Below are 25,416 nucleotides of genomic sequence, written 5' to 3'. Positions count from 1 at the left end.
CTACAACTTGCTAATACCGGCTGGGTGCAGTGGCTCATGCCTGTAATCCCAGCACTTTGGGAGGCCGAGGCGGGTGGATCACCTGAGGTCAGGAGTTGAAGACCATCCTGGCCAACATGGTGAAACCCCATCTCTACTAAAAATACAAAAATTTGCTTGGCGTGGTGACACGCGCCTCTAATCCCAGCTACTCAGGAGGCTGAGGAAGGAGAATTGCTTGAACCCAGGAGGCGGAGGTTGCAGTGATCTGAGATCGCGCAGTTTTACTCCAGCCTGGGTGACAAGAGCGAAACAAAAAAAAATTAATAATAAAAATTTAAAAAAATAAAAACAACTTGCTAATACCATGAACACCATATTATATGGCAATTATCTGTGTATGTGTCTGTCTCCCCCACTAGATTATGAGTATGTGAAGGGCAGTGGATCATGTTTAGTAATTTGTTTCTCCAGAGCCTGACAGAGCTTCACCCACAGTGGGTGATGATAAATGAACTTTATATGTGAATTCTTCAACTGAAATTATTTTTAGAAGGAAGAAAAGATAAAGCTAGCCTTTAGAATTATTCTCACGCTTAAAAAACATACTTTTTGGTTACCCAAAGCCTCTGCTTTTACCATGTTAGTATGAAGCTGGTATCCTGTTCTATATAGTTTGTTTTCAGATTGATCTTTTTCCCCTTTAGTTCCTTCTATGCACATGTATCATTTTGTTTTTTTAAATTGAATATTCATCCATCTAAAAAAGGTATCATGACATGGCTGGGCACAGTGGCGCATGCCTGTAATCCCAGTACTTTGGGAGGCAAAGGCGGGTGGATCACCTGAGGTCAGGAGTTCAAGACCAGCCTGGCCGACATGGTGAAACCCCATTTCTAGTAAAAATACAAAAATTAACCGGATGTGGGGGCACGAGCCTGTAATCCCAGCTACTCGGGAGGCTGAGGCAGGGTAATTGTTCGAACCTGGGAGGCGGAGGTTGCAGTGAGCCGAGATCATGCCATTGCACTCCAGCCTGGGTGACAAGAGCGAGACTCCATCTCAAAATAAATAAATAAATAAATAAATTTAATATTCATCCATCTAAAAAAGATATAATGACATGGCCAGGCGTGGTGACTCATGCCTGTACTCCCAGCACTTTGGGAGGCTGAGGTGGGAAGATCACGAGGTCAGGAGTTGGAGATTAGCCTGGCCAACATGGTGAAACCCCATCTCTACTAAAAATACAACAATTAGCCGAGCATGGTGGTGCACACCTGTAGTCCCAACTACTCAGGAGGCTGAGGCAGCAGAATCGCTTGAACCCAGAAGGCGGAGGTTGCAGTGAGCCAAGATCGTACCACTGCACTCCAGCCTGGGCGACAGAGTGAGACTCTCTCTCAATAAATAAATAATTACTTGGTCTCAAACACTGGCTATATTTTATGGAAAATAAAGAACGCCTCTGAGGGCAGAACCTAGAGGCTTGAGGGTAGAGCCAAGAGCTGTGGAGAATCATTCCTAGAGATCATTCTTGATCAAGGAACTAGCATCAGAACTGTTATGAACCAGTGGCCCTGGCATGCCTCCTTTATTCCCCCTTTCTGATTAAGGTCTACAGTGGTTTTTCCATACCTGTCCCACCATTGTACGTTGGATGCATGGGGAAAAGATAACTTGTCTCTTTAGTTCCTGAGTCTTTACATTGAAAGCAACTGCACCTAAGAAACCTAACCCATATCTGGACTTGATTTAGGTGACAAGATCCTGGATCTCAAGCCTAAGCATGTTGCCAAAATGGAAAGACTTTGGGTGGTAGGAATGAGTGCATTTTCAAGTGGGAGGGATATGAACTGTTGTGGACAGAAGACAGACTATGGCAGTTGATATTTCTAAAAATGAGCACAGTAATAGGTGTTCCAGGATGCTACTATGCTTCTATCAAGAGACAAAATCTATTTCCCCTTTCCTTAAACCTGGGTGGGCCTGTGACTGATTCCAGACAACAGCAATGTCAACTGCTGGTCTTATGAATGAATGAGCCCTCATATGATCCCAGACCTCAGTCTTCAAATTTCCCTTGCTGATGTCAAGAGGAATAGAGATTAACTGTCCCCACTAAGTCCTACCCAAATTGGAGATTCATGAGCAAAACATTTAGGCCACAGCAATGGTTATGGAATCATAGATAACCAGACCTCCTTAACACCTGTGTGTTCGGGGAAAGAGTCTTCTTTTTGGGTCTTCCCCAAAGGGTCCAGGATAGAAAGGAAAGAAAGTAAATCCAGCAAAGGGGAACAGATTTTTTTTTTTAAATTTTTATTTATTTTTTGAGATGGAGTTTTGCTCTTGTTGCCCAGGTTGTGCAATGGCACAATCTCGGCTCACCACAACCTCCGCCTCCTGGGTTCAAGCTATTCTCCTGCCTCAGCCTCCCAAGTAGCTGGGATTACAGGCATGTGCCACCACACCCGGCTAATGTTGTACTTTTAGTAGAGATGGGGTTTCTTCATGTTGGCCAGGCTGGTCTCGAACTCTCGATCTCAGGTGATCTGCTGGCCTCAGCCTCCCAAAGTGTTGGGATTACAGGCGTGAGGCACTGCACCTGGCCAGGGGAACAGATTTCTATGTATTTTGCCAGACTACAGGTAGTTATACTCATGTCTAATAGGATAGTAAGTCTTAGTTTTTCTTCTTTGGTTGAGTGTAGAGTGGCTCTCATTTTATTTACCACACATTTCCTGGAGTGAAAGTGCCTTTATTTAAAATCATGGCTCTGTTACTTACAAGCTTGTTACCTTGGGCCAGCTATTTAGCCTCTCTATGCCTTAGTTTCTTCATTCATAAAATGGGGATAAAACTGTATCTGTAAGGCTTTATCAGGGATTAAACAAGTTAATGTGTATAACATGATCTGGAATACAGAAGGCTCTATATAAGTATTAGCTATTATTCTTATTATATGCTAGACTCTATAGTACACAGACCTGATTGGTCCCTCTCCTCAAAGAGCTCATTGTCCAGTCAGGAAGATTTTCTTTTTTTTTTTTTTTTGAGACAGGGTCTTGCTCTGTCACCCAGGCTAGAGTGCAGTGGCACAATCTTGGCTCACTGCAACCTCCACCTCCTAGGTTCAAGTGATTTTCCTGCCTCAGCCTCCCGAGTAGCTAGGACTACAGATGCATGCCACCATGCCTGACTACTTTTTCTATTTTTAGTATAGATGGGATTTCACCATGTTGGCCAAGCTGGTCTTGAACTCCTGACCTCAAGTGATCCACCCACCTCGGCCTCCCAAACTACTGGGAATACAGGCATGAGCCACTGCTCCCGGCCAGGAAGATTTTCAAATAAATGGCCATAATTCAGTGCTCTGAGCTCTGTAACAAGGTGTACAGTAAGCGGTGGGGGAGCAGAGGCAGGGATATCTGTCTTATCCTAGAGGAAAAGACAGGGGCGGGATAAGCTTCTTGAGGAAAAAGTTTGAGTCTAATCCTTAGGGAAGAGCATGTTGGCAACATTTGGGACTATAAAGCAGTCACAGGCAGCATGGGAAATGTCGTTTCTGGCTGCAAAACAAATATGGTTAGGAGAAAAGGGAAGATGTGAACTGTAGTGTGTAATGACCAGCCCCATCAACATCACCTGGGGGCCTGTTAGGACTACAGGGTCCAGGCCTTACTTATTATCTATAGTACCAACATTTGCATTTTAACAAGATCCTCAAGCGGTTCCTACTGAATATTAAAGTTTAGAACCACTGGTCTAGAGCATAGGCTCTAGAGCCAACCTAATCAAGTTTAAATCCCAGCTTTACCTTTTTTTTTTTTAAAGACGGAGTCTTGCTCTGTTGCCCAGGCTGGAATGCAGTAGAGTGATCTTGGCTCACTGCAACCTCCACCTCCCTGGTTCAAACAATTCTCCTGTCTCAGTCTCCCGAGTAGCTAGGATTACAGGCACATGCCACCATGCCCAGCTAATTTTTGTATTTTTAGTAGAGGTGGGCTTTCACCATGTTGGCCAGGCTGGTCTTGAACTCCTGACTTCAAGTGATCCACTCGCCTCGGCCTCCCAAAGTGCTGGGATTACAGGTGTGAGCCACCATTTACTTATGTGTGACTTTAGGCAAGCTATTTTACTTCTTTCCTAGGCCTTAGTTGCCTCCTTTGTAATTAGAGATAATAAAAGTTTCCACCTCGTAAAGTTGTTCTAAGGACTGAATTAATATGTAAAATGCTTAGACCAGTATGTGGCACTTAGTAAGCACAAGGATTGACTATAATAATTCATCACTCATATGCTACTTCTTAAAGTCAGGGTCAGTTTTTTAAGCCCCTTGTCTTTCAATTTCTACTCCACTGTAGAGGAGTAGACATTCATTGTAGAGGAAAGGACACCTGGAGGTCAGAAGACCTGGGATTACAAAGCCTAGCTCTCTTCCAATTCCTAGGTCTGTGAAATTTAGTGAGTTCTTGGTACATCTATGTTTTTCTCATTCATAGTATGAAACACCTTAATTGTACATGTCGCACTGAAATGTTGCGAGGCTCAAATGAAAGTACAAAAATCCTCTATGAAGATTTCACTTACTTTCTTTCCAAGAGTTCTTAAGCAGCTGGATGCATAGGAAGATCAGGGAGACAGTGGAGGAAGGGCCTGGCGATTAATATGTTCCACTTTACGATTTTCTGAAGGTGTAGGTTGGGTTTCAACAACAGTGATTTTCCTAGACTTCAGAGAGTATTTTTAGCTAATGGACAAACAGTAGTAGAAAACTTAAATGCTGTTATTTACCTTCTCTTCCTAACCTACAGTTCCACTCAAGAACATGAAGAGTCTCATACGTTTGTATAGTGCTTCACAACTTAAAACGTTTATGTGCTGCTTCACAAGATCCCTATAGGGTAGTATTAACCCAATTTTTTAAAAAGGAAACTATGTCTGGAAATTGTAAAATACATATTAAGAACTCTTTCTGAAGAGTTTCTACCGGATCCGATGTTACCCAAAGTAAAACATTTAAAGAGGGAAGTCAATCACAAGATTTCATTGAATCTTCACTATCAGGCAACTGGCTTCGGTTTCATGGCCGCAAATAACTATATGTTGGGCCCCCTTTCTCACCTGTAAAATAGGAAAGACAAGACCTTTTCCACAAATAAAATAAGAACAAAGGTAGAGGGTGAACCTACCACATCGTAGGGCCTCAAATAAATTCCTTCTCCTTCTTGCCCTTGACAGAGAGAGCACGGGATATCACTACCATTCCCATTTCATACGTGGAGGAAACCGAACTCGAGAACGCTCGGATTTCCTCTTCTCTACTTGCAACTCCGTAACCCGCAAATCGGCTACGGACAACTGCGATGTCCACTATGTTAGTTCTCGTAGCGTGGATTCTCTCTCCTCAAGATGCCGTCCGGGGGGCTAGAGGCCGCTAATAATTGCCCTCACTATCGAAGAAACTCGATCCTAATCCTCGACGACACTTCAGGAACAAAGCTGCTCTCCCATCGTCCCTAACCTCGCTACAGTAAAGGTCGCAGCAAAAACCCTGCTACAGCCGCTAGCGCCATCTTGGCCGCTACGTGTGACGCCACACGTAGCAGAGAGGGCAGCCGATTGGCTGGGAGAAGGCAGCCCAGGAGAGGCGCGCGAAGCTAGACAGGAGGGTATGCAGGAGAAGCCAAGGGAACTACAATCCCGGCCTTCCTTGCGCGTACGACAGCAAACCCGAAGCGAAAGAGGTTGGAGTTTGTATTCTGACCACAACTCCCAGCACCCTCCGCGATGTCTGTCCTTTTCTTTCATAACGCGGAGGAAAAGAAGGACAAGATGAATGGAAGCCTTTTGGTGTTTGTTCTCCGAAAGGCGGGAAAGGCGAACTACACCTCCCGACGGGCCGCGCGCGGCTGCGCCTGCGCCCTGTTACCTGTCGCCATCTTGCCCCTTCAGAGGCACCGCAAACAAACCCAATTCCTGGTGTCCCCTAGTCTTGGCGGAGGAGCCTTTTAGATGAGCCCCGAAAGGCCGGGCAGGTGGGTGACTCTCAGGCAGGGTCCTGGAAAGAGCTGGCAGGCCAGCCAGGGTAGAGGAGCGCCGGGCCAAGCATTCGGAGCCCGGCTTGGGGCTCCCAGCCCCATCCTCCGTTGTTTCCTAACGGGATCGTGGGGCTCCCCGAGGTGGACTCAGGGGAACTCTGGCAGGCCTGGTGCTGGGACTCCGGGGGTCTAGCTCTGGGAGACTCCCGGTGAGTCCAGGTCGTCTGGCTGGCTGTCCGCTGGCTTATTCTCTCTCCGTTGTCCTCTCCGCTGGGGAGGGAGTGAGGCATGGGTGCCAGCCGGGACCCCTGACAACAGCTACTGGCCCTGAGGGGCTTGGGTCGTGGGCTTGACATTGGGACCGGCGCCGAGGGGACCGGCGCCGAGAGGCCCGGGTGAGGAGCCTGGGCGGGCTGCCCTTGTTGTGGTGCTGCGAGGGAGTGCGTGTTTGGAGAGGGGGCGGGGCGGGCTTGCCTCCTTGACACTTGAGTGGGGAAGGATCCTACAAGATCCCGGTTCCCCGAGCGGGCTCCGGCAACTACTGCCCGGGTTTCCGATGCGTTGCGGCCCCGCTGTGGGGTCCCCTGGCTGGGACGCGCCGGGATGCCGTGACGTGGTGCTCGGTTCTAGCAGCCTCCGACCGCCTCCAAGATCCTGTCGGGAGGCGGGGACTGGCTTGTGGAGGGAGCGGATTCCTTTGGCTCTGCCCCTTCTTCCTCCTCCCCACCCCTTTTCTTTATGTCATACTGCCGGCTGGGGCGCGCAGTCCAGTTCTCCTTGCCTTGGGTTGGTTCTGAGCTGAGAGGACTATGGGAAGTAGGGGGAGGGGGACTCACCTCGGGACACAGAGTTGGAGTTAGCAGCCCCAGCGCCTGGAACGGGATATAGCAGTTATTTCGGTTCTGTGTCTGACTTCTAAGCTAGACAGTGGGCTCCTTCATTCATTCATTCATTCGTTTTACTCAGTCGCGTCAACCATTCACTTACCCATTTAACAAATACTTTGCAGCGGCTGTACTCTGTGCTAAGCAGGTATTGCGCGAGTCCCCAGCGCCGTGTCGTTTTGTCTTTTACACTAGAAAATTCCCAGTTCTAAGTAAGTTCCTGGCAGCTAAACTTTTGGTAAATGGTTGTTCAGTAACTACAGGATCAAGATTCATATTCCATTGTTAAGACTTGAGGAGAGAGTTATTTATTACGTTTCTTTAACTTGCTAGGAGCTTCACAAATTTTATCTCATGTAATTCATAAGTGAGGAAGCTGACAGGAGTCAACTTGCCCAAGGTTGGTAGTACCACCTATTTATTAAATTAAATGCCAGCCACTATGAAAGAACTTTACATATAGTGTTCTTTAATACGCATAACAAACTGGGTGGTATTACCTCTGTTTTATAGATGTGTAAAGCTTAGGCTCAACCAGTAAGTTGAAAAGTTGGGACTAGAAACCTAGAGGTGTCTGGCTCTAAAGCCTGTGTTCGTTCCACTGTGATAGTTCAAATGGTTTAATTCTTGATTTGTCAGAAGTTGGAAAGTGTGGTGGTGAGAAAGCATTGTAAAATATTAATGTCTTTTTGGTTTACTTCTTAGCCTGTGGCTGGATCTCCAGGTGAGTGGCCCCTTGAATGTACTTTGGTACTTTGGTAATTTGACTTTTTTAAATTTTGTTCTGGTAGGGAGGACAAGCTCTTTGGGGCTACCAAACAGAAGCAGCAATGCCTGTTGTGTGGCCAACCCTTTTGGATCTCAGCAGGGATGAATGCAAAAGGATTCTTCGAAAACTGGGTATGACTTTCATTGTTTTTTTACCTCTCTATGATACTTTTCCCTTTCTGCCTGGGTCATGGCTGTTGGCATGGATGTCATATCTCACACTACATCAGAAATTCTTTGGAGATACAGTTCCCATCTTAATCATTGTTGTTTCCCTCAGTGCCTAACATAGTGCTTTGTAAATAGTAGGTATGTGAATTGTAGTAATACTAGTAGCTAAGATTTATTGAGGGCTACTTGGCTATTCTGAGTCTTTTTTATACAACATCTAATTTAAATATTTTAAGAATTAACTTTGTCGTTTGAAAGCCTGAAAGGTAGGTGTTTTTTGTTTGTTTGTTTTGTCTCCATTTTACAGATGAAGCTTAGAAGCCAAGGTGATGGTGATAGACATCCAGTCAGTATTTGAACCAGGGAATATGCTTTCAGTCTCACTTTAACATACTGTTAACCTTCATGATTGTATGTGTCAATTATATACTATTTCTGAATTCTAAGTTGATGTAAGCTATGCTCACTTTTTCAAATTATATTTTACTATCAATAATAAAACATTTTATGCTTGTAATTTATTATTTAGTGCTTCTTTTCCCTTACAGCAACCTTTCTTAACCAGTATTGAGGGAAAGAATTAAGCCCTAATGCTAAGGTATCCATTGTATGTAAAGAACTAACTTCGTCCTGTGCATCTAGAATGCTATTAATTATTGCTTTCCTTGGGAAAATTGAGAAAAAGAGTTATTATTCAAATCATTTTGTGCTCTGTGGTTCAGATGAGGATCTTTGGTTGAGAAATGCTGCCTTAGACTGTGAGGACCTTGTCTTATTTACCACTGTAATTTCTGGGCTAGCACAATAAATGAAATAATTGAAAAAATAATTTGAAAAAGGAGATTAAATGTTTTGGCAGTGGATATGCATTATTTAGATAGCTGTGATTTTAAAGGAAAAGTATAGGTCTTGAATTTAGACAGACCTAGGGTCTTGGTATTATTACAAATGACCCATGTGACCAAGGACAAGTTATTTATTCTTCCTAAATTTGTTGATATTTTTTTTAAAAAAAAAAAGGGGGGCCGGGCGCGGTGGCTCAAGCCTGTAATCCCAGCACTTTGGGAGGCCGAGAAGGGCGGATCACGAGGTCAGGAGATCGAGACCATCCTGGCTAACACGGTGAAACCCCGTCTCTACTAAAAATACAAAAAACTAGCTGGGCGAGGTGGCAGGTGCCTGTAGTCCCAGCTACTCGGGAGGCTGAGGCAGGAGAATGGCGTGAACCCGGGAGGCGGAGCTTGCAGTGAGCTGAGATCCGGCCACTGCACTCCAGCCCGGGCGACAGAGCAAGACTCCGTCTCAAAAAAAAAAAAAAAAAAAAAAAGGATAACACTATCTGCCTCATTAGTTTGTTACGTGTGTTAACAATATACATAAAGGGCCCATCAGAGTAAATCTTTTTTGGGAATTTTTCTTTGTAAATCAGGTAGAATCATAGTGGCTCTGGCCCTGTCTGTCGTTTTTATTCCACCCAAGACCACTATGAGGATTTCAAATCACATTTTAACAGCGTTCTTTTTTTTTTTTTTTTTTGAGACGGAGTCTCGCTTTGTCGTCCAGGCTGAAGTGCAGTGGCCAGATCTCAGCTCACTGCAAGCTCCGCCTCCCGGGTTCACGCCATTCTCCTGCCTCAGCCTCCCGAGTAGCTGGGACTACAGGCGCCCGCCACCTCGCCCGGCTAATTTTTTGTATTTTTTAGTAGAGACGGGGTTTCACCGCGTTAGCCAGGATGGTCTCGATCTCCTGACCTCGTGATCCGCCCGCCTCGGCCTCCCAAAGTGCTGGGATTACAGGCTTGAGCCACCGCGCCGGGCCAACAGCATCTTTTAAAGCAAGTCTGAGAGTTGTTTTTGGAGAGGGTTTGGGGATGTAAGTCTTTTTTTTTTTTTAACCTTATATCCAGACTTTTAGTGCTAATCTGAAGATAGTTTTTTACACACTTACATACAATTAATATAACTTGTTAGTTGCTGATTATAAAGTTGAATTCATATTTATTTAATAGCTGAAATTGCAGAACATATCACAAAGACAGTAGATTAGATTGGGGTTTCTGGGTTTGGGGGCATTTGAATTGAGAGGTTATGTTTAAATATGGTAACCTTTAAGTCTAAATTTATTCCTAATTTTAGTCAGAGCTGTGTGGGTAATGTTGCTGCAGAGCTGCTTCAATACAAAAGAAAACAGTCATCTTGTATGGTAATATAATCTTCACTGACCCCTCACTTTGGGCGGTGAGCTTTGATAGTGATTAGCCAGACTTCCTCCCCACCCGTTGGCTTATTATCATAACAATGAAACCTTTTAATTGTCTTCAAATGCTAACTCTAGGTCCAAAGTTTAGAAAAGGTACATACAGTTTTTAAAAATTAGCTGTATCCTTTAAAAAATAGTTATAAATCATTTTAATATAAGATGTTAAATACTTAGATTTTACATACATATAAAGAAATTGGGATAGAGAATTTCTTTATATATTCTGAATGTGTCAGTGCTAGATAAATGCTTCCTTCTCTTTGTCTTGCCTCTCCTCTTGCCTATTTTTGTGATCATTCCTGAGCTGTAGCTCCAACATGGGACTTTATGGACTATAGTGTATTTGAATGGCTGATTTAATGGACCAAATTGAGGGCTTTATATAAATGGTTTGGCAAATCTTTCGTTTTTGGAATGTTCATATGTATTTATTATTTTATTCTACTTTTGTGTTTGCAATAGAATGGCATGAAAAATAATTACAGAAATTCAGCTAAATTTGAGGTATGTAAGGATCTAAGGATACCCATCAAAATGGACATCAATAAATGTGAAGGAGGTTGGGAAGCTAATAGGGTTCTTTACAATGAGTGAATTTCTTGTGAAGAGGAGGAAGTGATGTGGATCCTGTATCTGTGGTAACTGTGTTCAGAGTCCCAGTTTTGTGTATGTGAGGTTGCCATCTCTTGATTTTTGTACATGACTTCTTAGACTTGAAATGAGACTTGAAATGTCAGAAATATTTGTCGTATTTGTTTAGTTAATTTTATTTTTTCTGAAGTACTGTCTTGATCATCATAAATTCTACAAGTCACAAATGTGAACTTCTTTTTCGTTTTTCTCAAACTATTCCCTCACTTTGACCTCTTCATTTCTTTTTACGGCATTGCCGTTCTCCTAAACATTTTGCAAGCTGCAGAATCTGACTTCCTTCTGCTGTTACTTCCCACAATCAATCAATTACTGAGTCCTATCAAATAAAAACATTTTAGACTGGAAACAGAGGCTTTTCTCAGTCTGACCACAAACTACTTTTCCATTTTTACCGTTCTCTATTCTCTTACATGTGTGAACTAAAATCTTTAAAATAGTTATTTGGATATATTTCTTAGGTTCCTTGTTGGATTTTAGTCACCTTGAGGATAGGGATTTTATTTTGTTCCTAGGAATATTCTCCATGGTACCTTGTAGCAGTAATGTTCAGTTAGTAGTTTGGTTTGAGCTAGTGACTATCCAAGTACAGACATATTTTTACTGCGCTTAGTGTAAAACTCTCAAACATAGTTACTGTTACTGGAAGTTACTGGAATAATACGAAACATTGTCTGTTCTTTTACTCTATTTCTTTCGTACGTTTGCTTTTTTTTTTTTTTTTTTAACCCTGCCTGCTTGGCGCACAATTCTCTTTCTGATTAAAGCTTCTGCCTCTACACTAGATGATGTATTTCTCCTCTGTACTTTTACCATTGTATGTAAACTGTATCATAATTGCCTGATGACTTGTTTCACTGTAGCTCTCTATTCTAGAGTTAACTCCCTGAGGGCAGGATTAGCACACCATTTGGTATATATAATAGGACTCAATACTAATCTGTTGAATAAAATATTTCATAAATGGGGGAGGGCGTAAACATTTAGAGTATACTGCATTCTTGGTTATCCCTAGTGCTTTTTCTGGACTCTATTCTGAGTCTGATAAAAGCTGAAATATGTTTCCTGAAACTAAGTATTTCCTTCACTGCCCTGAGCAGCAGAGCTTTGTCCTTCAAGAGTGACTGCCACATTGAAATGTCTACATAGTATCCAACACAGGTTGAACATACAGGATGTTTAAACTTAGGGTCATTTGGTTGGACTAGATATTCCTTTTTTTTTTTTTTTTTTTTTCTGAGACCGGGTCTTACTGTGTCACCCAGACTGAAGTACAGTGGCATGAACATGGCTCACCACATCCTCAACCTCCCAGGCTCAAGTGATCCTCCTACCTCAGCCTCCTGAGTAGCTGGGACCATAGGTGTGCACTACCACCCCCAGCTAATTTTTAAATTTTTTGTAGGGATGGGGTCTTGCCATGTTGCCCAGGCTGGCCTTGAACTCTGCAGCTCAAACAATCCTCCTGCCTCGGCCTCCCAAAGAGCTGGGATTACAGGTGTGAGCCATGGTGCCTGGCCAGATTTTTGTTTTGCTTTGGTTTGTTTTTTGAGACAGGATCTCGCTCAGTTACCCAGGCTGGAGTGCAGTGGCATGATCACAGCTCACTGTATCCTGGACTTCCTGGGCTCAAGTGATCCTCCCACGTCAGCCTCCTAAGTAGCTGGGACTACAGGTGTGCACCACCACACCCAGCTAATTTTTTGTATTTTTTTTGTACAGCCAGGGTTTTGCCATGTTGCCCAGACTGGTCTTGAACTCCTGGACTCAAGCGATCTGCCCACCTCGGCCTCCCAAAAGTGCTGGGATTACAGGTGTGAGCCACCGTGCTTGGCCCTGGCCAGACATTTCTATTTAATGTAAAAATATTTAAGGTAGGCAGCCCAGCCCAGTCTTCTATATAAAGCTTATTTTTGACAGATCTGTGAATAATATCAACTAAATGAGACTATTAGTTTATTTTTGGTGTAGTACTTAGTCTATGGGCTCACGTTTTTTGAGTTTCTCTTGTGTGTGAGGTATTTGCAAATAACAAATACTCTTGATAACTTGACTATGAAAACAACTCTAGTTTGGACATTTATTTCCCACCATTCTGGTTTGCTCAGATATATCTGTTTCATAGTTAATGGTTTAAAACAACAACTGTTTTATTATTTCTTGCCATTCTGTGGGTTGCTGGCCTTGTCTGAGTTCTTTCAGGTATTCAGTGGTAGCTTATATGGGGACTAGGCTGAGGTAGCTGGCCTCTCTCTTCATTTGGCTTTTCATTCTGGGCATCTTCACAGCTTGGTGATCTCAAAGTTCCTGAAGGGCAAGGCCCTGTATGCAAGTACTTAGCAAGCTTCTGTTTGCATCATGTTCGCTGTTGTTCCCTTGGCCAAAGCAAGTAATATGCCAAGACTAGAGTCAATGTGGGAGGGTACTACACAAGGGTAGTACACAAGGGCGACACTGAGAGGCATGTATAGTTTATTGGAGGCCATTGGGGACTTTTGGCTTTATATTTTAACCAGTCCTGGAGACTGACAGTTTTCTTTCTTTTTTTTTTTTGAGACGAACTGTCTCTCTGTCACCCAGGCTGGAGTGCAGTGGCGCTACCTCTGCCTCCCGGGTTCAAGCGATTCTTCTGTCTCAGCTTCCGAAGTAGCCAGGATGACAGGCACCTGCCACCACAGCTAAGTTTATATTTTTAGTAGAGACAGAGTTTCTCCGTGTTGGTCAGTCTGGTCTCAAACGCCCGACCTCAGGTGATCCACCTGCCTCAGCTTCCCAAAGTACTGGGATTACAGGCATGAGCCACTGTGCCCGGCTTGACAGTTTTATTTCTTAATGGTTATTTCTGTGGAAAGAGTGAAATGGAGATGTCTGGTATTAGGATTCAGTATATTATGTCCTAGTCGCTGCAAGAGCATTGCATGTTTATGTTTCCCAATTAGTCGTTTTGATGATAGTTTTTATAGATGCAGAGAATCTTACTTCTGGAGGGGACCTACAAAATCCCTTCTAGGTAAGGAAACAGGTTTAGAGATGAGAAAAGACTTGCTGAGTGTCACACAACTAATAAGTGGCAGTGCTGGAGCCAGAATATTTTGTTCCAATATTTTTTCCATTGCATAGTATTTACAGTACTTTCAACTACACAGGAGGGAAGTAGAATATAGTTTGAATTCTTAGGCAAGCCTGAGGAATTATTTTAAGAGTTGATTAATGAAGATCCCTTTTAGTAATGCTGAAAACTTCTGAGCCTTATTACATCACTTGGTGCCTATTCCCAGTTGTTGGTATCATTTGTGCTATATGTTTTTCAGTGACAATGTGTGAAACAAAATATCTACTGTTAGATTTTTCTGCCTAAACATTTTATATACATGACTTCTGTGAGGTAATGAAAAACAAAATGATATAAAATTATAAAATAGATAAAATTTTTGAAAGGACTTTAAAACAATATTTGTATTTGATTATTTTTAGTTTTTTTCCCTGAAGTTTCACTACACATAGCCACAGTATTAAAATATTAAAGGCCTATCTTGATAAAATAATTTTCTTCTTCTAGAATTGGAGGCATATGCTGGAGTTATCAGTGCACTTCGGGCACAGGGGGATCTCACCAAGGAAAAGAAAGATCTTCTTGGAGAACTATCAAAAGTTCTTAGGTAAATTATCATAAACGTTTGTGAGACTTGACTCTAGAAATTTCATTTTGAGGGATTTTATTACTTATCACTCTCAAATTAAGTAACTGTCAAATTAAGTTGAAGAACAGAGGTGTTCAAATTGTTGGTGGTAAGAGACTCCATCCCAGTTGTGTGCTCTGTTACAGAAAATTGTATAACTTACCATTTGTTGTGTAATCCAGAATGAATATAATCCAGAATGAAGAGCGTGTAAACTCTTCAGAAAGAGTTGAAGGCAGGTTTTCTTACTTTTGGCCCACCTGGGAAAGGGAGGTGCTTTTGACATAGGTGAAAGAAAGAAGAGCAGTAACTGGATATGATGATCTAGAGTGACATTTGCTGGAGGGAAGAGGTGATGTGAGGAAGATGCCTTAATTTACATAAATGGGTAGTGATTATGTGGTCATTGCCTTAAACATAGTGTTTTTAGAGTGAAAATATGGAAGAGGCTGTTCCTGTTACTTAACATTAATATAGGGATGTTATTAAACCAAATTCTCAGTTTTATTGTTTTCATAGTTAACAATTTGTATTTGTTTGTTGTTTATATTTCTCCTAAATTCTGTTTTCTAGCCTCTTAAATGTTTTGGTCCATGTTAGAGATTTAGCTTAAGTAGTATGGAATACAATTTGAAGAGTGGTATTCATTTTATTATTTATGAATGGAATGAGTGTAACCTTTTAAAAAGTTGTTTCCTATTATTAACTTTACATGTGTTTAATCAGGATTAATATAAGCACATTTTACCATTGGTAACATAATGTAATGTAGAAGATATGCAGCTAAAGTATTGAGTAATAAAGGAATATTACCCTGGTGTTAAGTTGTATAGCATATAGCCACAGGAAACAGATTATCTTGCCACTCTCATTTGTCTATTATATTCATTGAACGTTAAATTACAGACTCTTAAGCTTTAGAAAAGACCTTAGAAAACTTTCTTGTAAGTGACAAAATCCTCTTCTCAGCAGTCACGATTAGGAAGCCATTCAGCGTCTGTTTGCATGTTTAGATAGCAGGAAGCTCTGCTAATCTTATCCATGGTCTGACATTTCTGAAATTTGGAAGTAATACCTTGATATCAGGCTGAATTTGTCTTCCTATGATTTGTAATTTGCAACTAATTATTTCTGCAGTTACACAGAATTAGTATGAATCCTTTTCTAAGATGTTAAAGCGTTTGAAGATACATATTAGACTCCTGTCTGTATCTTTTCACAAAGCAATCTTGTCTCCCTTCTCCCCCTAGAAATGTTGACTTAAACATTAATGAAAGTATAGAAAAGAGCTGCCTGCTTGACAGAGTTCTATAATGGCTATTTTTCTTCATAGCATCTCAACAGAACGCCACCGTGCTGAAGTTCGGAGAGCAGTAAACGATGAACGGTTAACAACAATTGCACATAAGTAAGCCATTAGTCATACCATCCCTGATTTTTTTATGACATACTATAACACAGTTTTGAAACAGTCTTCCTATTGTGTAGCAGATTCCTGAGTCTTTTAAGTAACAATATCTCTGTACTCAGGGATCCTGATCATAGCAGTAAAAGTGATATTAACTGTTTATTCAGTTGGTTATTTTTTTGCATTTGGTTAGGCAAGCTTTAAGTACTCAGGTCAAATCCTGTTACAATGTAATCTCTGTCCAACTAAAAATCACCATAATTTAGGGGATGATTCACTTACTTGAGACCAAGTTCAATAACAAAGTATTGTGTCCCTTAAAATTGAAAGCCCTTTAGAGGTTCTTTGTAATGGTATTTGATATGTTATTACCTTATAAACAGGCATTGTAACTTTTTTGATATCTGACTCATTATTTCATGCATTTTGAGATTCAGAAAAAAATATAAAATTTGTATTCTGTCTTTAAGAAATACGAATATAACATCTCTTAATTTATTTTTAAAAAGCCAAAAAAAAAAAACGATTAAAGATTCTTACCAAACTGTTTTCTGATCATTATAACTATTTAAGAGGAGGGGTGGAGGGTGGTAGACGATTGAGGGCAAGGATTAAGCCATAATTGAGTATGTATGGAGACAGTGCCTCCTAAAGAATACAAAGGAACAGAAATTAGCCTTTAAATGTTTATACAAGATGATAAAACATTTCATAAAATATAGTATAATTCATTTATTTTTTATTTTTATATTTTAATGTTAAATGAAACTAAAGGGAAAAATTCAGTGCATTTCCATAATGTGAGAACTTAAAAATTGTATTTAAACCAATTGGCAATATTTGAATTGACCTCCAAGAGCTTCATCTTGTGCTTCACTGTCCCTCATTTTACTTAACATAAAATGGGATGCTACCTTTTCAACAGCATAGTTTGAAGATTGAGCTGTTTATTCTGGAATTTTGAGATTCTTCAGTGGTAGGTATGCGCTGTAGAAGTTTGAGATTTTTCCATTAGAGACATTTAGTAATCTAGTTGCTAGGCTAACATGGTTGAAACACTCAAATGTTAATTAATGTGTTCCTTCTTTGATTTGCTCTAAGCTTTTGACTTGGGGTGTTCTAGAAGTAATGGTAACTGAGCCTAGATTCTAATTTGAGAACTGGTAATAGGAAATGTATGTGCTAGAGAATAAAGTAGTAAACCTTAGCTTGCATTCAGAGGCACTTAGAAACAAATTAGTATTGTAGAAGCATTGGAACGGTATTGTGGGGCAACTAGTTGTAAGTTGATGCATCAGTTTCATACTTAAAGGATAACATTTATTTAGTCTCCTTTTCCTTTTTTCCCCTTTAAAGAATGAATTTATCCTTATATTTGGGTGAAAGACCAAGTTACAGGTATGCAAATAGGTTATTATTATTTCAGGCTTTTTCTTGTATTTATTTCCAAATTGAAGCTCTCAATTATTCAGGGGCACATTATTCCATTTATGAATTAACCATGCCCCTTGCTTTCCTTCTCTTCCCCTCCTCCCCCTCCTAATACTGCCCACCCTTTAGCCATTTTGCTGCTTGGGAATACTTCTAGTCAGAGGGTGGGAAGGGAGAGGAGGTGAAAATTTTAATTAGTCATTTTACTACTTGTTAGTTGTCCTGGAAAAGGTTTGGTGGAAGAATTTACAAGTATTTGCCAAAATATTTTTGGATAATATTTGAGTTTCTTTAATCTATTTGACCTCTCCCTTTCCCTCCTCTCTCCATTAGCATGGATAATTGAGAGTTGGCTTTTATCTGCCTGTGTTTCCTCTTTTTTCTTTCCTTTATGATTTCTTTAATACATAAATTTCATTTTTTTGGAAAGAGTTTACTTCAGTGTATAATTTTGAGCTGCTTAGGTTTTTCTACATTCTTGTTTTAATATATTACTGTTTTAGTTGGATCAGATGTTTTATTTACTTGTTGAGCTCAAGGGGTCAGTGAGTGGGGATTGATGAGGAAGGAATAGATCTCTCATTCTTTTCATCTCCTCTGCCCTCTTCCCCTCAGAAGTAGCAACAGAGCCTAGTTCCAAATATTATCTATAGGAGGGCTTCATACTCCAAGCCTAGAAAAACAACTAAAGGAATGCATCTGAACTGACTGCATTCTCTTTCTCCTCCCCTCCCCCCACTCAAAATAGGAGTTTAGGTCAGAAGGAATGTGGTTGAAAGGTGATGAGAAAGCTGAGAGGATTGAGCACAAAGGAGGGGAAAACAAAAGGAGTGGCATATCTGGGATCAAAGAAAAGCCTTTCTTGTGGCTTGAAATATAACACGTGTTTATTGTTTGGCACCAGGCCACTTATTAAGTAGTTTGATACTCTTAATTCAGTTTTTAATTATGTCAGAATGTTACAGTATTAACGCCTTGGATGTCAAGGAGCTTTGGATTTTTTAATTGGACCACTCTTGCCCATGTTGTCTCTAGATTGAGGAGAAAGTGGCTATCTGGAATTTCTGCTCTCTTAATCCTTTCCCCATCACTCAAACATTGACAGGATACTGCGTCAGTTTCTGTGTGAGGATGAAGATTTCTTACTGGTGCCTTGTACACCAAAGGATATGTGGGCCAAGGTAGTTTCATTAGTATAATCTTAGATTTCTCAGAAAAGGGACTGGAGCAAGGTTTCCCCTGTCATACTTAGTATAAATAGAGAGACATTCTTATACTCACACTAAGGTATCTCAGTGAAGCCCTCCAGGAAGATGTTTAGTCTATAAAATCTAGTTTAGATAACTTGTGTAACTAATGCATATTTACACTTACATCTTCATTACTAAGCAAATAGGAATTTCTGATCTAATTCTAACATGATACTTAATTTTTCACTCAAAGTTTGAGCATGTTTGCATGAGTAGAAATTTGGAAGATTTATAGATTTTTCTAAAAGTTGCAGTGGTGTCTTTTGCACTGCAAGTTTTGTCTTTTCAGTAGCATATGTTCATGTGCTTCAAATTATTAATCTTCCATAATTTCTGCCACCACTTAAACAATACACCAGGTAAGTGTAGATGTCACTTAATTTGTGTGGTAAACTCTCACCAAGCAAGCTTATTAGTGATATTCTAATAAACTGATAGCAAAATAAAAGTAAACCAAGAATATGCTGAATAGCTTTTAAAATTTTTTCCTCTAACAATTAGCTTTTGTGTCTCTTTCTTGTTTGTACCATTCTTTGTTTCAAAACTAGCATCAACTTGGGGATTATATAATAACAAATTTGTGAGTGTTACTAAAGTTTTAGGAATTCCCCTTTCTTTTATCTTAGGTAGGACTGTGTTAAACCATAAGGGAATTTACACATTTTCCACAGTAAGCCAACTGAATTCATCAGCTCTTAGAAATTCCTTTCTGAACTGAACTTAAATCCTTAAATTGTAAAAGTGATTTATTCCATTCAATGAAAGTTGGTAGTAATTCAACAGCAGTATCCAATTGGTATACATCAAAGGCAAAACCCATTTGAAAAATTTTATACTTTCTACTTATCTGTCAAATAATTTCAGTAGTATGATTATGCTGGTCGAAGGAGACATTTATTAGTTGTGTGACCTTAGGCAAGTTATTTGATGTCTCTGACTCAGTTTCCTAATCTGTAAAATGGAGGTAATAATACTACCAAATTCATAGGACTGAAGAGTTAATACATGTAATATGTTTAGAACAATCCTTGACATAAGTGCTTAATGATAACTATCATCATTACTACCATTATTATCATTATCATTATTCCACTGCCCACTAACAAGGGCTTTTATACTCTTATCTAAATCTGAGAATGCGTGGACATACAGAGTCTTAAACTTTAAGTTAGTTTGAAGAACCTATGGTTTCAAATGCAGAAATATTTCTGATTTAGTGAAGAGATTGATTATTTCTGAGTGAATTTTAAACTTCAGCACTAATCATTAGTCAGGGTCTTTCATGGAACCAATTTAAGAGAAATGATACAACTACCTTTTGCTATTCCAACTTCTGGTTGAATTCTTGGGATAAAATTTGTTCAAGGAATTTAGGGTAGATAAACTGAGAGTGGTGTTTGCTTAGAGAGAGAGTTCAATTGTCTTAATTCCTTCTTAGAGTGAAGAGTGGTATAAATACATAAAAATAATGGCGTGTTTCTTCTAGTGTACTTAGATCTAGTCTATTTTTAACAAGAAGGATAATAATACATTGTCAGTGACACATATGGTTATATATACAGTACTCTTCCATTCTTTTCTATTTAGGCTCCCTCGTTTACTGCCTCAGTTTCCCTTGTTTGAAAGCCTTAGAACCTCTGGCCATGCAGGCAGTTAGATAATTTTCAAAAGGTTCAGTGAATTCCTCCTTAATTAAGGAAAATCTGACTTTTAAAATTATAAGTGCTTATTACTTTCTTGTGTTAATTATAAAATTAAGTTCTAAATATTAGTTGAAATACTAGTTTTCATTAGTGATAGCAGATTTAAGTTAATGAAACCAAAGCCAATATTTATTTAGAAGGCATAGGAAGATTTTTTGTAGTTTCAGTTATGTTCATGATAAGATTCAGATTATAGAATAAACTGTGTAAGAACCTAAGTGTGTGACATTCCTTGAATTATAATTATTCATAATTTTGATCTTCCTTGCTTAAAATAAAGCCTCTTCTATTCCCTTAGGGCACTTTTTATAATTTAAAAAGTTATACATGTTTGAGCATATATGTTTGATTTGTTTTTAGTGATTGAAAACCCTTGTAGCAGCGCTTTCTTTTTTGTTTAGTATGTCTGGACCTAATAGCTCTTCAGAATGGTCCATTGAAGGTCGTCGATTGGTACCACTGATGCCCCGGCTCGTTCCCCAAACCGCCTTTACTGTAACAGCTAATGCTGTTGCTAATGCAGCTATCCAGCACAATGCATCTCTTCCAGTGCCTGCGGAAACAGGAAGCAAGGAAGGTGAGTAGAAAAATATGCCTGTGTTAGAGAGTACTTTTCTTAGAATCTTCAATACAATTTCAAGAAAAGTTGTCTTATTTTTCGTCTACTTATATTCAAGTGTTTAAAGGTTATGAAACATAGTAGGAAACTCTAATTCTGAAATTAGACTGCCAGATTTTTAGTCTTAGACAAAATTTAAGTCTCCCTTTTGTCGAAGGTGTGAATTATGTTAATCATCAAAATTGCAGAAACCTTGGAATGGATTTTTGATATCAGTGTGTCTTGTTAAAAATGAATAGAAGACCTGAATGGATGACATTAGAAAACAAATAAGGTACAGAAGTCATTTAGCTGCTAAAAAATGATTCTGAACTGATAGCTTTAGAAAATAAAGCTCCGTTTTCATTTTCTGGAATCAATGATATATGCTACTTCTTTGTTCTGGTTAATGAATGTGCTGAATCCATTCCCTGGCAGAAGGGCTTTCTTATTATTTATCTAGTAATTGACACATGCTTTAAAAATCCTCCAATTCTCTAGTGACCACCAAGAGTAATATTAAATTTGACAGAGCATATTTGGATTGACTCAAGTAGTTCAGTTTGATGTTGCATGACAATGACCCTAAAAACAATGCATTTGTCAGGTTACTCTGGGGAATTGTCTTTGCTTGCCTAGCAATGGCCATGGAACAGAGTAAGACACTCTTTTTTATGCATGACAGGCTCTGTTTTAGGGTGAGAAAAGGTATATTTGGAGGAAGACAGTGTATAAATTTGGCCTCCATTGAGTTCCTCCATCTACCGACTCTCAGGTAGAGTGGAAAGAATATAGAGTTTCCACTAGTCAAATCCATGTTTGAATCTTAATTTGTCACTTCCTAGCTGTATGACCTCCAGCAAATTTGAGCTTCTGTGAGCCTTGGGTTCCTCGTCTTTAAAATGAGAATGTGATATTGTGAGAATTAGTGAAGATGTGTGGAAAGGATTTAGTGTGTGGTACTCAATAAATGATGCCTATAACCTATTCTTACTGTTGTTTAGCTGTATCCCTTCATTGAATGATAGGTTGAAATACGATGTTGTCATTATTTTAGTTGAGTTGTTGTGCTGCTTGGATGGCAATGACTAGTGAGTTGATTTATAGAAAAGAACGTTACCTTGATTCTTCCTTAGTGGCCATGTTGGAAATTGCTAAGGTTAGGGAAAAATTATCCACCCATGTCATCGGTGCTGCTATTAGTATTAAAAGGGAATACAAGTAAGTGCCTGTTGTCCAACTCCTGCCATGAGTGAAAATTATTTTCATTTTTCTTAGTATAATTTTAAACTTTATTTCTTTGTAACTGCGTTTTTCTCCATCAGCAATGCCACCTGTTGACAAGCTGTTAAATACTTGGGAAAAATCTATTTAAGTGATAATTTTCAGGAAAGGTTATTAATGCCTTATAATAATGTGGACCTAATACCTGGTACTGGCCTCTGACTTCTGATCACATGAAAATGTTAAAATTGGCCTGCAATAAAAATAATTTTTTTGTATGCCTGGACAGTTTTGGTGAAAGTTAACAGCAAACTTTTTTATCGTTCCTTCAGTAGTGGTTTGCTATTCCTACACAAGTACCACGTCAACCCCAACCTCTACCCCTGTTCCAAGTGGCAGCATAGCAACGGTTAAGTCTCCAAGACCTGCCAGTCCTGCCTCCAATGTAGTTGTCTTGCCAAGTGGAAGTACTGTTTATGTCAAAAGTAAGTGATATTCTCAGTGTTATCAGGGCCGTCTTGGCTAAATGCTGCAGTCTAGGCTCTGATTAGACCTGCCTTCCTGGATTAAATCATTGGTCCACTAGCTGTTAGCAGGGTTAGTTTTTGAAGATTTTAAATAATTCCTTTCTTTACATATGACTAGGTATATATTGCTTTTTTAATCAGTTCTGGGGTTTGAGAAGTAACTTCATTTTTGTTCCCTGTGGGTAATCTGCCTTTGAACTGTGCTATCCTTAAGAATTCACTTTTTTGATTGTCATGAAATAGAAATGTTGTGAATAGAAACTGAAGGCATGTTCTTATGTGATTTATTCAATATTTCTCCTATAATTTTAATCTTTGTAGTATTTTCTTAGATTATTTTACGGAATGTATTATCCAAGTATTAGATTCAGTGAAACATTTTAGAGAGCCTATCTTTATTTCTAATTGACTGTAATTTTTGAAGTTTCTTTCGTTTGTAGTTTTTAATTCCTTGATTCTACCCTATGAAGCAGTTCGGTATCGTGCTCGTTTTTTTTTTTTTCATTTTTTGGTTTTTAATTTCGGTTATGACAATGTTGCTTTATATATATATTTTTTAATTTGTAAAGAAAAGGGGCTGGGCACAGTGGCTCACGCCTGTAGTCCTAGCACTTTGGGAGGCCAAGGCGGGCAAATCATCTGAGGTCAGGAGTTCAAGACCAACCTGGCCAACCTGGTGAAACCCTATCTCTACTAAAAATAGAAAATAAATAAATAAATAAACATTAGCCAGTCATGTTGACACATGCCTGTAGTCCCAGCTACTTGGGAGGCTGAGACAGGAAAATTGCTTGAACCTGGGAGGCAGAGGTTGCAGTGAGCTGAGATTGCGCCACTGCACTCCAGCCTGGGCGACAGAGCAAGACTCTGTCTCAAAAAAAAGAAAGAAAAAAAGAAAAGTGGTTGATTTGGCTCACTACTCTGCTGGTTGGAAGGTCCAAGTTTGGGTGAGGATCTTATGCTGCTTCAACTCATGGCAGAAAGTGGAAAGAGAGCAGGTGTATGCAGAGAGATCCCATGGTAGGAGAGGAAGTGAGAGACAGAAACTGAGGAAGCCAGAATCTTTTTAAATTTTTTATTTTTTGCTTTGTTTTTCCTATCAACTGGAGGTTATTAATATTTGATTTTCATTTTTCTCAATATGGTTATAAACTTGATTTCTTTGTAACTTAGAGGTAAAGTTTGCTGTTTTAGGCAGGAATTATTCTAGGTCTTTGTTGGCCCTGTTTAAATTAAGAGTTAAAAAATTGAAGAGGTAAGGGTTATATTTTATTACTAATTTCGTGAGTCATGCTACATAATTGTTTATGTCTGCTCTGCAGAGATTTCCTATGTTAAGTTGCTATGTTTTGTGTTTCTCACTTGATTTTTAAAAAGTCTAAAAAAACAGTTGAGGCTTTAGTTCATAAAGAAAAAATGCAGAATCTAGGACTATAATTAAATTTATATCTGATTTCTGCGGATTTAGCCAAGGTGGTCTTTTAAAATAACTGTAGAGACTTACTTTTTGATCATTTTTAAAGCAGTAGGCTGGAGCTGGGCACAGTGGCTCACACCTGTAATCCCAGCACTTTGGGAGGCTGAGGTGGGTGGATCACTTGAGGTCAGGCATTCGAGACCAACCTGACCAACGTGGTGAAACTCTGTCTCTACTAAAAATACAGAAACTAGTCAGATGTGGTGGCAGGCACCTGTAATCCCAGCTATTCGGGAGGCTGAGGCAGGAGAATCGCTTGAACCTGGGAGGCAGAGGTTGCAGTGAGCTGAGATCGTGCCATATACTCTAGGCTGCGCAACAGAACGAGCCTCCATCTTAAAAAATAATAGTAAAAGAAAAGAAAAGAAAATACTAGGCCAGGCATGGTGGCTCATGCCTGTAATCCCAGCACTTTGGGAGGCCAGGGCGAGCGGATCACCTGAGGTCGGGAGTTTGAGAACAGTCTTGCAAACATGGTGAAACCTCGTCTCTACTAAAAATATAAAAGAATTAGCCAGGTGTGTTGGCAGGTGCCTGTAATCCCAGCTACTTGGGAGGCTGAGGCTGGAGAATCACTTGAATCTGGGAGACAGAGGTTGTGGTGAGCTGAGATCACATCATTGCACTTCAGGCTGGGTGACAGTGTGAGACTCCATCTCTTAAATAAGTAAATAAGTAAAATACTGAAAGTGTATCTCAAACATGAAGAAACTATTTCACATAATATGTAGTTTTAAGTAACCTGGAAGATGATTGCTTTATGCTCAGAAGTCATACCAACAACGTTAGTTTGGGATATAATCATTTATTTGCCTAACTTTGTATGTGCAAGGCACTATACTGGGGAAACAAACAAATAAGACTTAGTCATTACCCTCTGGGAGCCCCTTACTAATAGGAGATGTGTAGACAATCACATTGCCATCTGGTAAGTGGTACAGCTTAGGGAGAGGTAGATTAGCTTTGCTTAGAGGAATAAGGGAAAGCTTCACTAAGGAGATGGCTTGTAGGATGATGATTGCAGAATGATGAAGAGGGCATTGATGGTAGGTGGTATTCCCCAAGGAGCAATAGTATATGGATACTCAGAGATGGATAGAATGTGGTTAAGGTGGCTTCGGGGAATGGTGAGCAGTTCAGAATCCCAAGATTATAGGGGTACATGGGGTTGGATGTAACAGGTATTGTGTTCTTGGAAAGATATGGAGTCTTGAATGATATGGTAATGATTTTGTGCCTCATCTTGTAGGGAGATAAAAACTACTAAAGGGGCTGGGCGCGGTGGCTCAAGCCTGTAATCCCAGCACTTTGGGAGGCCGAGACGGGCAGATCACGAGGTCAGGAGATCGAGACCATCCTGGC

General features: G+C 40.0%; 1 protein-coding gene and 1 long non-coding RNA gene across 6 annotated transcripts in view; one reads left to right on the top strand and one right to left on the bottom strand.

Moving 5' to 3' along the window:
• Positions 1-2,295: 2,295 nt before the first annotated feature.
• LOC105509640 lies at positions 2,296-5,566 on the bottom strand. The gene is made up of 2 exons (XR_001001464.1): positions 5,175-5,566; positions 2,296-2,587 (listed from the first exon to the last, which is right to left on the bottom strand). It is a non-coding gene; the product is annotated as an uncharacterized LOC105509640 (long non-coding RNA).
• Positions 5,567-5,814: 248 nt separating this feature from the next.
• The window catches only part of LOC105509639 (chromosome unknown open reading frame, human C11orf30), a 105,879-nt gene continuing 86,277 nt past the window's right edge, over positions 5,815-25,416 (top strand). For 2 of the 5 annotated variants that reach the window (XM_011938962.1, XM_011938960.1), the window contains exons 1-7: positions 5,815-6,020; positions 7,699-7,807; positions 14,316-14,415; positions 15,770-15,844; positions 17,201-17,242; positions 20,630-20,805; positions 22,383-22,535. In XM_011938962.1, coding sequence (XP_011794352.1) covers positions 7,738-7,807; positions 14,316-14,415; positions 15,770-15,844; positions 17,201-17,242; positions 20,630-20,805; positions 22,383-22,535 — 616 coding nt within the window. In that variant the 5' untranslated portion in view covers positions 5,815-6,020; positions 7,699-7,737. The remainder of the gene's footprint in view (positions 6,021-7,698; positions 7,808-14,315; positions 14,416-15,769; positions 15,845-17,200; positions 17,243-20,629; positions 20,806-22,382; positions 22,536-25,416) is intronic. The other 3 variants (XM_011938964.1, XM_011938961.1, XM_011938963.1) reach the window with 2 other exon arrangements.

The sequence above is a fragment of the Colobus angolensis genome, unplaced genomic scaffold (genome assembly GCF_000951035.1).
Source record: "Colobus angolensis palliatus isolate OR3802 unplaced genomic scaffold, Cang.pa_1.0 Scaffold179, whole genome shotgun sequence".
Lineage (NCBI taxonomy): Eukaryota > Metazoa > Chordata > Mammalia > Primates > Cercopithecidae > Colobus > Colobus angolensis.
The sequence above is the reverse complement of the archived record's forward strand: the minus strand, read 5'-3'. Positions and strand labels throughout refer to the sequence as shown.